General features: G+C 57.1%; 1 protein-coding gene across 1 annotated transcript; it reads left to right on the forward strand.

Moving 5' to 3' along the window:
- Window positions 1-8,581: 8,581 nt before the first annotated feature.
- FOXD2 (forkhead box D2) lies at window positions 8,582-11,363 on the forward strand. The gene has a single exon (XM_027059255.2). It carries the CDS (start codon window positions 9,018-9,020, stop codon window positions 10,515-10,517), a length of 1,500 nt encoding a protein of 499 aa, XP_026915056.1. The 5' UTR covers window positions 8,582-9,017; the 3' UTR covers window positions 10,518-11,363.
- Window positions 11,364-13,555: the final 2,192 nt, after the last annotated feature.

Here is a 13,555-nt window from a genome sequence, read left to right on the forward strand (position 1 = left end):
GTGGTTCAGGGTGGTGTGGTACCTCAAAGGTTTCAGGGACCCAGGATTCTTTTCTCTTGTGGTTCTGCTGTTTGTGAAATTCAACTCAAACTAGCAGAACCTCGTTAAACTTAGCTTAAGAAAAGGGAGAATATCAGTAGAATGTCTGGAAAGTCGAACATGAAAAAACGCTCAACATCACTCATCATCAGGGAAATACAAACCAAAACCACAATGAGATACCACTTTACACCTGTCAGAATGGCTAACATTAACAACTCAGGCAACAACGGATGTGGGCGAGGATGTGGAGAAAGAGGATCTCTTTTGCATTGTTGGTGGGAATGCAAGCTGGTGCAGCCACTCTGGAAAACAGTATGGAGGTTCCTCAAAACACTCAAAATAGAACTACCCTATGACCCAGCAATTGCACTACTAGGCATTTATCCACGGGATACAGGTGTGCTGTTTTGAAGGGACACATGCACCCCCATGTTTATAGCAGCACTATCAACAATAGCCAAAATATGGAAAGAGCCCAAATGTCCATCGATGGATGAATGGATGGAAGAGGTGGTATGTTTATACAATGGAGTATTACTTGGCAATCAAAAAGAATGAAATCTTGCCATTTGCAACTACGTGGATGGAACTGGAGGGTATTATGCTAAGCGAAATTAGTCAGAGAAAGACAAATATCATATGACTTCACTCATAGGAGGACTTTAAGACACAGAATAGATGAACACAAGGGAAGGGAAACAAAAATAATATAAAAACAGGGAGGGGGATAAAACATAAGAGACTCTTAAATATGGAGAACAAACAAGGGTTACTGGAGGGGTTGTGGCAGGTGGGATGGGCTAAATGGGTAAGGAGCACTAAGGAATCTACTCCTGAAATCATTGTTGCACTATATGCTAAGTAATTTGGATGTAAATTAAAAAAAAAAAAAAAGAATGTCTGGAAAGTCGAAGGGTTCTAGTTTCAGGCAGAACCAGGGGACTCGGCACTGGTGTTAAGCTGTCTCTCTCTTTAAGCTGTTTCCCTCTGTGTACAGGCTTCAGTGTCAAACAGCATTCTCCATGTGACCTTCTGGTATGAAAGGAGAAGCACCCTTCCTGCAGTCCCAGAGCCCAAAAATCCCAGAGCCCCAGAATCTCCACATCCTGCAATCCCAGAGTCCATTTGTCAAATCTTGTTGAAGGAATGACCAGCTCAGCTTAGGTCACTTACTCCTCATAGACCAGCCACTGGGCCTTGAATCTGCAATGCTATGGTTGATCATGCTGGGTTGTCTGTCTGCTCTTGGAAGTAAGTGTGAGGGACACAGAGATTGGACAGTCCCATCAGGGGACTATGGGAGGGGAAGTCTTACCCAGCAGAGAGCTGGGACATCCAAAAACTGTGAATGTGTTCAGTTCATCATGGTAAGGAGATTGAATTTTGTCTTACAAGCAATGGGGAGCCCCTGGAAGATTTTGGCAGGATTTGGCTGGTTCTAGTGGTCACAACATTTTTAAAAGAAGGAAACTGAGGCAGAGAACACGAGAGAGAAATCCAATGAGTGCTGGGGTCAGGGACCATGGAAAAACTATCTCTCATAGGGGGGACATGTTATCCCTTCAGTGGGGACTGATGGAGGAGAAACATGTCTGTCTTCAGAGAACACATATTGTCTTCAGAGAACACATTGGTGATGTCATCTATCTTTCTGGGGAGTCCCAGACAAGAGGGAGAAATACGTCATGCCATTCGTTCATTCACTCGTTCAGTCCTATATCCACATGTCTAACATCCACTGAATACCTACTATGTGTTCAGTTTTGTCCCTGGCAGGAGGCAGAGTGATTGAGAATGATGAGGAACATTTAATGAGCTCTTTCAAAGTTTCAGGCACTGGGCCGAGTGCTTTATATGCATTATTTCATTTGATGCTCACAACAACTCTATGAGGTAGGTAATTATCATCCCACTTTGTAGAGGAGCAAGAGCGAGGATGAAGGCAACATAAGGAGCATTCTCAAGGAGCTCACAGTCTACAGGGGGTGACAGACCCGAAAACCAGTCATGACAATGGAGGGAGCTAAGTGCTTTGGAGGCACACGGGCAGGAGCCCCTCAGAGCCTGTACAGTGTGAGATGTTGTCCGGGGAAGCATCGCATGAAGCCTGACATTTGAAACGGGTAGAGGGTTAGGAGGACTGAGTCAGGCAGGAGTGCGCCTCATGCAAAGGTAGACGTGAGAAAGGGAGAGCAGTTGTGAGTGGAGTGCAGGGGTTGCAGGGGGGGCTGGACAAGCAGGCTGGGGCCAGGCAGCCTGGTAACCTGTGCAGACAGATCAGCAGGTTTGGGGCACTAATTACTGGGGCCATATGGAAATTGCATGAAATTCACCCTCCTAGCTTCTCCTTTAACTTATTAATTGCAAGCACTAGATGGCCTCCTCCTGGAGCTCTGAGGTCTCAGCAGCACCCCCTGGGTGTGCATTAGCAGCAGGGGTTTCTTGGCTCCCCCTCCCTTCCCAGGACAGAGGGGAGTGTGGTAGTTGCTTGATTCGAGGCTGTGCCCAGCCTCCAGCCCATTCACCTCCTGATGTGGGACACTTAGCCAACCCCTGAAATTTGTTAGGGCCCTTCAAAGTAGCTTGATCTGGGCTAGGGTTGAGGAAAGGGAGTCTGACTTTCCAGGGCAGCTCTGCTCCTTCTTCCTTCCTGCCCCACCCTGGAGCAGTGACTACTCCTACACCCCATTTGGCCTGTATTTCCCCTCTCCTATGTCAACCCCCCCCCCCAACCAGTCCTCACCCCTCAACATAAGCCCTTCCCCACATCCAGGTGAAGTGGAGAGGGCTCTTGGCTTGGGAAATGAGAGGTTAGGGATCTAGTTCCGCTTCTGCTACCAATTTGCTGTGTGACCTTGCGCAAGCCAGCCCTCCCTCTGGGTCTCAATTTCCCCCTCTTGGAAACGAACTTTGAAAACCTACAGTCCAATTTTGGGATAAATGACTTCAGTCTTTATTTACTGGAGGGAAAGAAAAACAGCACACCCAGCGTGCAATGCAAAGGGTGGGTGGAGTATATGGATTAACGGTCTTTTGGGGAAGGGCGAGGCAGGAAGCAGGTCGGCTGTGCAGCGCGGTGTGCGAACGCTGGAGTCAAGGGTTCAGGCTTTCAGTTCTGAGGAGCTCAGAGCAGAAAGAGAGCAAGATGCTTTGGGCTCTCCAGAGGGCTTCTTTCTGGAGGAAGCAGGATTTGAGCAAGGCTTTGAAGTATAAGTACAGGTTGGGAAGGGACACAAGCATGCGCAAAGAGGAATCCGGAGGTTATGAGTCTCTGGATGACTTTGCCAAAGGGGTGGGGTGGAGAAAGGGCGCTTTGGTCCTAGACCTGGTCGTCCAGTTCCTGACTCTCGTGTGGACGCGCCGCTCCTCCAGAGGTCGCTGTTCCCCAGGAATCCGTCACCTGCATCTACTGGGCAAGGCCGAGACTCCCTCTGGTCTCCTCGCTCTGTTTCTGTGGGGCTTACGCGGCTCCACACGGGCTCCAGAGAGGTCAGGCAACCAGCATCATGTCTCCAACCACCCAGGGACTTAACGGTCTCACCAGCTACGCTACCTGGGCCTCCGAAAGGCTAAAGGCGACGGCGTGTGTGCGTGTGCGTTGCGTCGGTCACCGGGTTCGGGCGGCTGGGCCCCCTCCTCCCTTCCCTCCAGTCTTGCCCCACTTCAGGGCTGCCGAATTGCATCCGGGTCCGAGGTCTTGCTGCTCCAGCGGCCGACGTGCAATGGGGTGGGCAGGAGGCCGCCGCTAGTCTCCTGGCTCTCTGCAGCGCCGTGACCGTACGCTCTCCTCTCTCTCCCGGCTGTAGTCCCAAACCCGTACCCAGGTTTGCACCCACACATCCTCCTTCCCCGCCAGGGTCACGCGGTGGGCCTGGGGTGGGTTCGCAATTCCCACGAGGTCGCGCCGCTTCGGGCTCTGGGGTAGCTGTGGGCCTGGATCGCAAGGCTTCCAGGGCAGTCCCCTCAATCGTGCAGATGGCAGGATAGCACTCCGGACAGGCGCCGGTCGGACACAGAGCCACCACCGTCCGGAGGGGCACACACACGCGGACAGAAAAACAGACCCCCGGGCCCAGAAACCCAGGACGCACTTAGACAGTAGGGGCACTTACCCCTGAGGCTGACGCTCTGACACACCTGGAAGCGTCCCCTTGACCCCTGCCCCCAGCTGCGTGTCTCTCAGGCGAGGGGGAAGCCTGTGGCAATGCGGTCGCCGGGAAGCCAGAGCCCCAGGTCCGGCGGCTGCGGGGCCGTGCTGTTTTCACCCTGGGCCCGCAACCCTCTTCCCACGAACCAGAGTCCGCAGGCTCCGCAGCTCACTCAGGTCTCAGCCGCCGCGCGGTGCGGTGCTGAGGCCGTAGGGGGGCTCAAGCGAGCCCCCCCCACTACGAAGTCCCAGGATAGGGGTGCTGGGAGGTGATCGTGGCCAGGCAGGGTGAAAGGAGAGAAAGACGTTTCCTCCGAGAAGTGGAGGGTACGCGAGGTGTGGGCAACAGCGGGCGGGCAGGGCAGGTGGTCGGTGGCGGTGAAGGCGCACCCGCTGGGAGCTCGGTCATTTCTGTGCAAGCAGTGGGTCCGACCTCTCTCTGAACTCTGACCCGGAGCCCAGCTCCTGTGTCGGGGGGAGCCCCGCCGCCTGACGTTCGTCCTTGCAGGTCTCCGGATCTGGAGACTCCCGCCTCCCGCCCGGGCCGGGGAAGCCAATAGCTCTGGAGCAGGCGGAGATCCGGGTGGAGGAAGGGATCGAGAGACGTCCCGGCTTCGGCCCAACAACTGTCTCGCCCCAGACCTGTAGCCGGATGGGGGAAGGGGACGTGGGGGCGGCTGCGCAGGTTTCGCCGCTTTCCCCTGGGCTGGCAAGGTTTGTGAATAAAATTAGAGAAGTGTGCGGGCCCCTGTCCGGCTCAGGCCGTGCTCGGCTCGCAGAACTCACAAGGAGGCAAGGCCGCGTGCGGTCGGGCCTTGCAGCGTCCCCGCCTCTTGCTAGCTCCGCGCCGCTCTCTCATAACCATCTGATAGCTCTCGCTTTCCCCTGGCAGAGAACAGCACGGTTACAGCGACCATGAGAAGGAAAGGGAGGGGCCATAAACGGAGGGACACCACCGAGAGCTAGCAACGCATCACGATAAACAGGCAACAACTCCCGGTCTGAACATTCTGGAGAGGACCCTGCCCCCCCCCCCCGGGTTCCCCCGACACCCCCCCCCCGCAACGGGCGCCCCCAAACGCCTCCTTCCAGTTGTTTCTTGGCGGCTGGAGGGAGGTGGCCAAATAGTAAGGAAGAGAAAGGAGGCTGCAGGACCCCACTAGTGATACTGTAACCAAGACCCACAGAGCCTGTGGCCTCCTGCTTCTTGAAGGCTTCAGGCATGGGGGCTGAAGCACAGGTTTTGCCAGAGGAAGTGACAGACTCACCAGAGATAGCGAACACCACCGGAAGACATAGAAGAAGCTGAGCCCACTGTGGGAAAGCTGGTGCCAGGGTACAAGTGCAGGAAACTAAATGCATTCCATGTGTCCCGTAGCCCTTCTCCCAGCCCCCAGTTTTCACCTACTCCTGGCATTGCTCAAGACAAATTGGCCCTTCTAGATTTACACTAGAACCTTGGAAGGGATGAGCGACTCCCAGAAACACCTCTCCCCAGGGAAGAGTGGAGCTTGGTCAGGGGCTAAGCAGACTTATTTGGATAAGTAAAGGAGCTCTGGCCTGAGAGTCCTGACACTTGGGTCCAAGCCAACCCTGGGAGTAGGGTGAGGGGCTTTAAAAGCCTGGCCAAGTCACATGATCTCCTGAGCCTGTTTCCACTTCTGTAAAAATGTATGTGGGCTTGAAGGGTCCGGATGATTCCTTAAGATCATGTTCCACCCCCACATTGCAGAATAGGGGCTAGGCGTCCAGTATCCCTTTTTCCCAACCTGGGTCTCAGCAGCAGGGCCAGACAGAGGCTGGGGTGGCAGCCGCAGCTGCTGGGTAGAATTTTGCCTGGACCATCAGAACCCAGGATATCTGGGCAGCAAATGCCTCAGCCGGTCTTACCCTGAAGTTGGGCAGGAGGCTGGAGCCTGGGGAATCCGAGAGTGCTGACAAAGAAGGGAGTTACTGGTTCATGCCTGCCACTTTAGAAATGAAGACATTCTGAAGGTGAGATGTAGTAAGACGATGCCAATGTCATTTTTCTATTTTCTTAGATACTAGCAGAGAGAGCTGGGCTGGAGCTGATATGTGGTACACAGTGTGGGGTGTCTGTGAGTGTGGGAGAGTCTCCATGAAGTAATAAGCTTAGGGTATGTGTAGGTTGCCAGATAAAATAAATCTGCTAACTCTAGCAACCTAGGTATGAGCTTATTTAGGCTGATGCAAAAAATTTCTTTCCAAAGCCCCTTCATCTTTTTTTCCCCTTTTTTTCCCCCCTAGAGGGCCTTATCTCCTAGAAAATTCCAATCCCTCAAGGCCTCTAGTCCCTGCCCAATTTCTTGTCCATGGTTTGAGGACTGGCCCTCTTCTCTTCTCTCCAAAGACAGTCTGTTTATGTACACCCATCACGCTAGGTGGATCCCCTTGGTCTGAGGTGTGTGGTTGTGAGGGGATCCGAGGACTTTCTCTCCCAGGATAAGAGCAGCCAGACCTGCTTGCACTCTCCTCTGCTCTTAGCCAGATGGCGCGGGAGGATGGAGACCTCTATCATGAAGATTAAGTGACAAGCACCCAGCCCTGCTCTATCTTGTAGGAGCCTAGGTGAGTCCCTTCCTCCTTCTGGGCCTCTGTTGCCACATCCGTGGAATGGGAGAGTTACATTTACACCAGATTATTCCATAGACTGGAGACTTAGATAAAAGAGAGAATGTATTCACTCTCACATCAACCCTGCTGAGATACAGCCTGCAGAAGCTGCAGCCCCCACCCTTCTCCCAGCACTTATCTTCAGGGGACCTACTTCAGCAGTGACCCGAGAGGGTTAGATAACTCAGTTATCCCAGCAGAGGTAACCCAGTCGAAGGCTAGACCAGAGCTTGGGATCAGGATGGGAGGCTACCCCACCCCCACCTTCTTTCTCTCTCCCCAAGAGTCTGCAAAGTGCTCGCAATACCCTCTTCCTAAGTAGCCTAGAGTGATATAGCTACTTTTAGGTATTAGCATGAGGTAGGTGCTTTTAAATCTCACTTTTATAGGAGAAGAAATAGAACACAAAGAGTTTAAGAAATTTACCCAAGGTGACAGAGCTGGGAAATAATAAAGCCAGGACCAGAATCCCAGCAGCCGAATTTCAGAGTCCCTGCTCTGAACTACTAGGCAAAGGAGAAAACTGAGGCTGGGTAGGGGAAGGAGCTTGCTGATTGTCATACAGCCTTGTAAAGGCTGAGGGTGCTGGGTCTCAGGCCTCGCATGCCGGAGCTTTGACCACTGCGCGGCGCTGGCGGGGCAGCAGCCCGTCCATCAGCTCAGTTCTTGCCCACAACCAGTGCCCTCACCTCTGTCTCACCCCCCCTCCCGGGTTGAGACGGGCCCAGTCTGAGCTGGAGATACTGGTTGCTGGGTTCCTGGTCAGGGGAGAAAGAGACTTAATGGGATGGGCAGAAACCCGGCTGGTGAGAAGAAGAGCACAGGACCAACCTTGTGTGCACAGGATCCTGAGAGATGAGGCAACGCTGGCCCAGGGCTGAGGTCAGGGTTCATTGAGGAAGGTCTCTGTGGGGGTCCTGCTGCTGGTCCGTAGAGCCTAAGGGTCCGGGGCCGGCCAGAAAGGGGGGGGGCAGCCCTGCAGTGCGACTGGGGGGTGGGGGAAATTGAACGAGGGATTCTCGACCCCCAGAGACACCCAGACAAACGCAGGGTTTCCACTGGAAACGGAGGCAGAGAGTCACTGAAGGCGAGAGACACAGAGTCACTGAGCCCAAGACAAACGGATACAAAGACGAAAAAGGGCGGAGTACAGGCAAACTCAGAGCGATGGCTCGGTCCGGGCTCCCGGAATGCGGCCAGAGCGCCGCAGAGAAGCTTCGGGGAGAGCCCGACAGGCGGGCGACGCGCTCCCGGGTCTTCCCGCACACACTCCCGCGTCTGGAGTCCCGTGGCGCCGCAAGAGGATGTGTGGCGGGGTCTCGGCCTTGGAAGGGAGGAGAAGAGCGCAGCCGGAATCTCTCACCTCTCCGAGGCCCGGGGCCGAGAGCGCCAAGTTTGCTCCTCGCGATCACTCAAGTGCGTCTCCCTTTGGCCCGGAAGCCGCTCGGGCTCCGGCGGGCCCCGCGCTGGCAGCTTGCGTCCGCGCTTCTCCGGCTTGCGCTCCAACTGCGCTTCGGTCTTGGTGGCCCCCAGGCGCTGCCTTGGGAAGAAGATAGGTGGGGGCGTCGCTACTTCTCCCGGCGCCAGCTGCGCCCTCGTGAACCTTAACATCCAGGGTCTGAGCGCACTGAAGGCAGCGGCTCCAGGGAGCGGAGCGTTTGCGGGATCTGCGGGAAAGGAAAGACCCGCCTCCGGCCACCGGAGCCAGCTCCCGCCGCGGCGGCTGTTGGTTCCCGCCGGGCCCCTCCGCCGAGGCACTCCGCCCGCCCCCTCCCGTCCCGCCCCACCCCGCTCGGGGAGCTCCGCCCCGGGTTCGCGCTCTTCCGCCTTAGGCAGCCGCGAGGCGGGAGGGACTAATCCCCCTACCCCCCATCCCGGGAGGGACCGGGGGCCGAGACCGGCCGGGGTCAGGGGAAGCCTCAGCTTCTTCCGCCCGCGCCCCGGGTGCAGGCGCCCTGCTGGGGCTCCCGGGGCAGAGGAGGGAGCAGCCAGTCGGGTGCTCACCGAGAGGTGAGAGCGGCTAGTTGGGCCACGAGGGGGCGCTGCGGAGCTGGGGACACCCCTCCCTACCCGCCTCAGTCCCCCGCCCCCTCCCCGCCCGCGCGCAAAACACACTCGCCCCAGAGGCAGCGCGGCGGAGCCCGAGCCGCGGCCGGAGCGGAGCCGGGAGAACGGCGGTGGCGGCGGCGGCACCATGACCCTGGGCAGCTGCTGCTGCGAGATCATGTCCTCCGAGAGCTCCCCGGCCGCTCTGTCCGAGGCCGACGCAGACATAGACGTGGTGGGCGGCGGCGGCGGCAGCGGTGGGGGGGAGCTCCCTGCCCGCTCCGGGCCCCGCGCCCCCCGGGACGTGCTCCCCCACGGCCCCGAGCCTCCCCCGGAGGAAGCTGAGGCGGACGCAGCAGAGGACGAAGAGGAGTCCGGCGGCTGCTCGGACGGCGAGCCACGAGCCTTAGCGTCCCGGGGGGCGGCGGCCGCCGCAGCGGGAAGCCCCGGGCCAGGCGCGGCGGCGGCCCGGGGCGCGGCGGGGCCCGGGCCGGGACCGCCGTCGGGGGGCGCGGCGACGCGGAGCCCGCTGGTGAAGCCGCCCTATTCGTACATCGCGCTCATCACCATGGCCATCCTGCAGAGCCCCAAGAAGCGCCTGACGCTGAGCGAGATCTGCGAGTTCATCAGCGGCCGCTTCCCCTACTATCGGGAGAAGTTCCCCGCTTGGCAGAACAGCATCCGCCACAACCTCTCGCTGAACGACTGCTTCGTCAAGATTCCCCGCGAGCCGGGCAACCCGGGCAAAGGCAACTACTGGACGCTGGACCCAGAGTCGGCCGACATGTTCGACAACGGCAGCTTCCTGCGGCGCCGCAAACGCTTCAAGCGGCAGCCGCTACCGCCGCCGCATCCACACACGCACCCTCATCCGGAGCTGCTGTTGCGTGGCGGGGCTGCGGCGGCGGGGGATCCCGGCGCCTTCCTGCCGGGCTTTGCCGCTTACGGCGCCTACGGCTACGGCTACGGCTTGGCGCTCCCGGCCTACGGCGCACCCCCGCCGGGCCCAGCCCCGCACCCGCACCCACACCCGCACGCCTTCGCTTTCGCCGCCGCCGCCGCCGCCGCCGCGCCCTGTCAGCTGTCGGTACCCCCGGGCCGCGCCGCTGCTCCTCCACCTGGACCTCCGACGGCCTCGGTGTTCGCGGGCGCAGCCTCGGCTCCGGCCCCTGCGCCTGCCCCGGGCACAGGGTCGGGCCCTGGCCCCGCAGGCCTGCCCGCCTTCCTTGGCGCGGAGCTGGGCTGTGCCAAAGCCTTCTACCCTGCGTCGCTGAGCCCTCCCGCAGCCGGCACCGCGGCCGGTCTGTCCACCGCCCTCCTGCGCCAGGGCCTCAAGACGGACGCGGGTGGTGGTGCGGGCGGCGGGGGCGCCGCGGCCGGCCAGAGGCCTTCCTTCTCTATAGACCACATCATGGGCCACGGTGGCGGCGGGGCAGCACCCCCGGGCGGAGGCGAGGGCTCCCCGGGATCGCCATTCGCGGCGGCGGCGGGTCCTGGGGGTCAAGCCCAGGTCTTGGCCATGCTGACTGCTCCAGCCCTAGCTCCCGTGGCCGGCCACATCCGCCTCTCGCATCCCGGGGACGCGCTCCTGTCCTCAGGGCCCCCGTTTGCCAGCAAAGTCGCCAGCCTCAGTGGCTGCCACTTCTGACCACGTCGAGCTCAGGGCCAGTTAGGCCCGCACTCCTCAGCCTCTCCCGGGAGCTCCTGCGGTCCCAGCGGAACTCAGGGAGTCTATTTATGAAGAGTCTCCAGACCTTGAGTCGGCGCGCGTGACTTGGCACTTCAGGAACAGGCTCCATGCTCAGAATCTTGCCGATAGTTGGGACGAAGCGGGCTCCATCGCTCAGGGAGAGGCCCAGGTCTACGCGATGAAGTCGCAATTCATGATCCCATTCCAATTTGAGCAGTTAAAGGGGCGGCGGGGGGTTGGGGGGAGCCTTCACTTTTTCCCAGCCTCTGCGCCTCTCAGAGGCCCCGGAGGAATGCTTTCCCGGAGGGATGTCTGCCCAGGCCCTGCGGATTCCGCCAGAAACACCAACTGCGCACAGAGAGGTCTCCCTTTCTGCCTCTCCCTTACTTCTTCCCCAACTTTGAGGCCCTGCTTGTCCAATATTATAATTTAAAGACACTTATTATCCGCTTTGTGCTTAAAAGAAAATTTCAACTTTTTATTTCTTGCTGTTTTCCAAGGAAGTTCATTTTCTCTGAAGCCTAAAGCAGTTTCTACACAGGCAAAGTTGAACGGAGAGGTTAAGTGAGGGGTCTCCACAATCCCTGCAGAAGCTCTGGATCCCACTGCGCTGAGGAACATCCTCCCTCTTTTGTGTTGGGGGGTGCTTTTGAAGGAACTTTTCCCCTTTCCCATGGCCGGCTGGGTCCAGCCATCCAGGGCCGGCAGCCCTCACAGCATTCTGCTCTGTCCCAGGCCCTGGGATATTTATTGTAGCTAAGGCAATGAGGTTGGGGTGGGAGAGGAGGGTCTGGGTCAAGGACTGGAGAGGTGGGGGTGGGGTGGGCAAGGGCACATCCTGTGGCAGGGGGTCCTGTAATTATGTGTAAATATCTGTACAGCGGGCTGCTATCTGCGTTCTCTGTCCACTGGGTGTGCATTGATTTAGACTTCTCCACTGCGGGGAGACTCTGAAATCGTCTGATGGTTTGTGTGGAAGAAAAGAAAAATCTGTCTTCCCCCCCTCCCATTCCCCATTGGTGTCAGTTGAATAAAGGTATGTGAACTCAGCAGTCACCAGCTCTGTCTGCTTGCCTGCACTCCCCTTTGCCAGTTGGGGCTCTCCCAGACCCCTAGCTCCGGGGCAGAGAGGGAGTAAGGAAGGGCGCTGGGCAGCCCAGACAGGTAAATGAGGGCTGGGGCTTATTGGGTACAGGGGATATCGTGTCCTTGGCTATGGCTGTCAATGGGGCCAGGATTCTGGGAAGCCTGTGACCCCTCTGGCACTTTCATTTTCACTCTGGTCCTAAATATCCGCCTGGGGTTCTGCAGAGAGGTTTTGTTTCGAATGCACCTGGGAACTCTCATCTTCTCGTTTAGACTTTAGTGTGGCCTGGGCTTATTTGGGTGCCCAGTGCTCATGGCCATTATACCCATGAAGTACAGTTTCAGTGAATGTGTCTTGATGCATATTCTGTACGCCTCTGTGTGTGGAGGCTTTTGTGGAGCTTGTGATTCCTGTTTGTGTTTCTGAGGGTCATCACATATCCCTGCTTTTTGCCCTTCTTTGGGAGGGGGAGGTGAGTTGTATTTTAGGATAGCTGTGTTTTTTATTCCTCTGCAAGTTCATGAATGTGGGTCTGTTTGTGATTCTCTGTCACAGTCTTTTTCTGAGTCCCTGAGAGGAGAGAGATTTCTTTTTAGCCGCTGTAGATCGTTCCTTGGATACCCCTCCCCCTCACCACCGTGGACTGGTCAGAGTGAAAAGCTTGCACTGGGGACTGTGGAACCCCTCTCTCCTCCAGCCTGCAAGAGTTAGAAGTGCACACTATGAGCCAAAGGGGAGAGTTAGTGCGGTCCTCCTACTCTGTTAAAGCAAACCTCCTGAACCCCTGAGTCTTGCTCAGAGCCAGAACCTACTGCAAAACCATCGGGCTGGCTGAGTCTTCCATAAGCCCATTGAGCTTCCCAGCTTGCTGCCTGTGCCTGGGACTCGAGGTGGCTGGACTCGCAAGCATGTTAGGCGAGAGGTGATGCTTTGGGGGAAACAAAGATGGTTAGTTAGCTCTTTCTCTGTACATTCAACCGCGGAAATAGAGAAGGAGAAATACGGAGGTGCAGAAAGAGGCAGTGCTGCCTTCACGGAAAATAGATGCACGCTGAGGGCGAGTGTTGGGTGACGGTGGGTGACACACTGAAGGAGGAAGACAGGGTCAGGGAACCAGTTGTAGAGAACTTGAGAGGGTCAAGCAGGGAGAAGCCCCACAGACCTCTTGAGCCAGATTCTCAGGCATCAGCAACAGTAGGAAAGGAGGAAGAGGTAGAGGACAGAGTGCTCTGTAGAAGGAGGGTCAGAACCAGGATCAGGGTAGGAAGAACACACCAGGGCTGAGGAGCTTTGGTCTCCTGTCTGAGGAGAGGCTCCGAAGTCTCTCAGCCCATTCCCCAGTGGAGGAGAGACAAGGTTGGAGGCGCGTGGAGTAAATGCAGCCCCTTTGCCAGAGGTGAGGTGCCTTCTCCTCCATCTCGTGGAGACACTGCGGGAGGGTAGGGAGGTAGAATGCGGTGGGCCACCTTCCCAGGGTTTTATCAAACAGCCCACAAGAAGTAAGGTTAGAGTCACCGGTCAAAAGAGCGACATGCCTGCTGATACGGGGATAATGGCTCTGGCTGGCTGCTTGGTTGGCTTCGGTTGCGGAGTTTGATTTCATTTCTTTTGAGAACGGTTGGACATGACCATGTGTGTGTTTGCCCCTCAATAAAACATTTTGTAGCGTGCATGGTCTCATTTACCATGAGTGTGTCACTCCCAGGTATTAGGTTGGAGCTGCAGGTAAAAGATTTATCAGTTGGTTTTTTCCTCTTTAGAAGAGAAAAAAATTAAGTCAGCCAGAAGGTGGATAGATAGATAACTGCTTCAGCTGTTACTTCCAGGAGAAGCAGCAGATCCTTCTGGACTCCTCAGTGTGTGATTGTGAAAGTGTGTGTGTGTGTGTGTGAATTCATCTGAGCATGTT

This window comes from Acinonyx jubatus, chromosome C1 (assembly GCF_027475565.1).
Source record: "Acinonyx jubatus isolate Ajub_Pintada_27869175 chromosome C1, VMU_Ajub_asm_v1.0, whole genome shotgun sequence".
Taxonomy (NCBI): domain Eukaryota; kingdom Metazoa; phylum Chordata; class Mammalia; order Carnivora; family Felidae; genus Acinonyx; species Acinonyx jubatus.

Bases quoted from the DNA above. Each gene is read 5' to 3' on its own strand.
- FOXD2 (XM_027059255.2), top strand. From the start codon at position 9,018: ATGACCCTGGGCAGCTGCTGCTGCGAGATCATGTCCTCCGAGAGCTCC.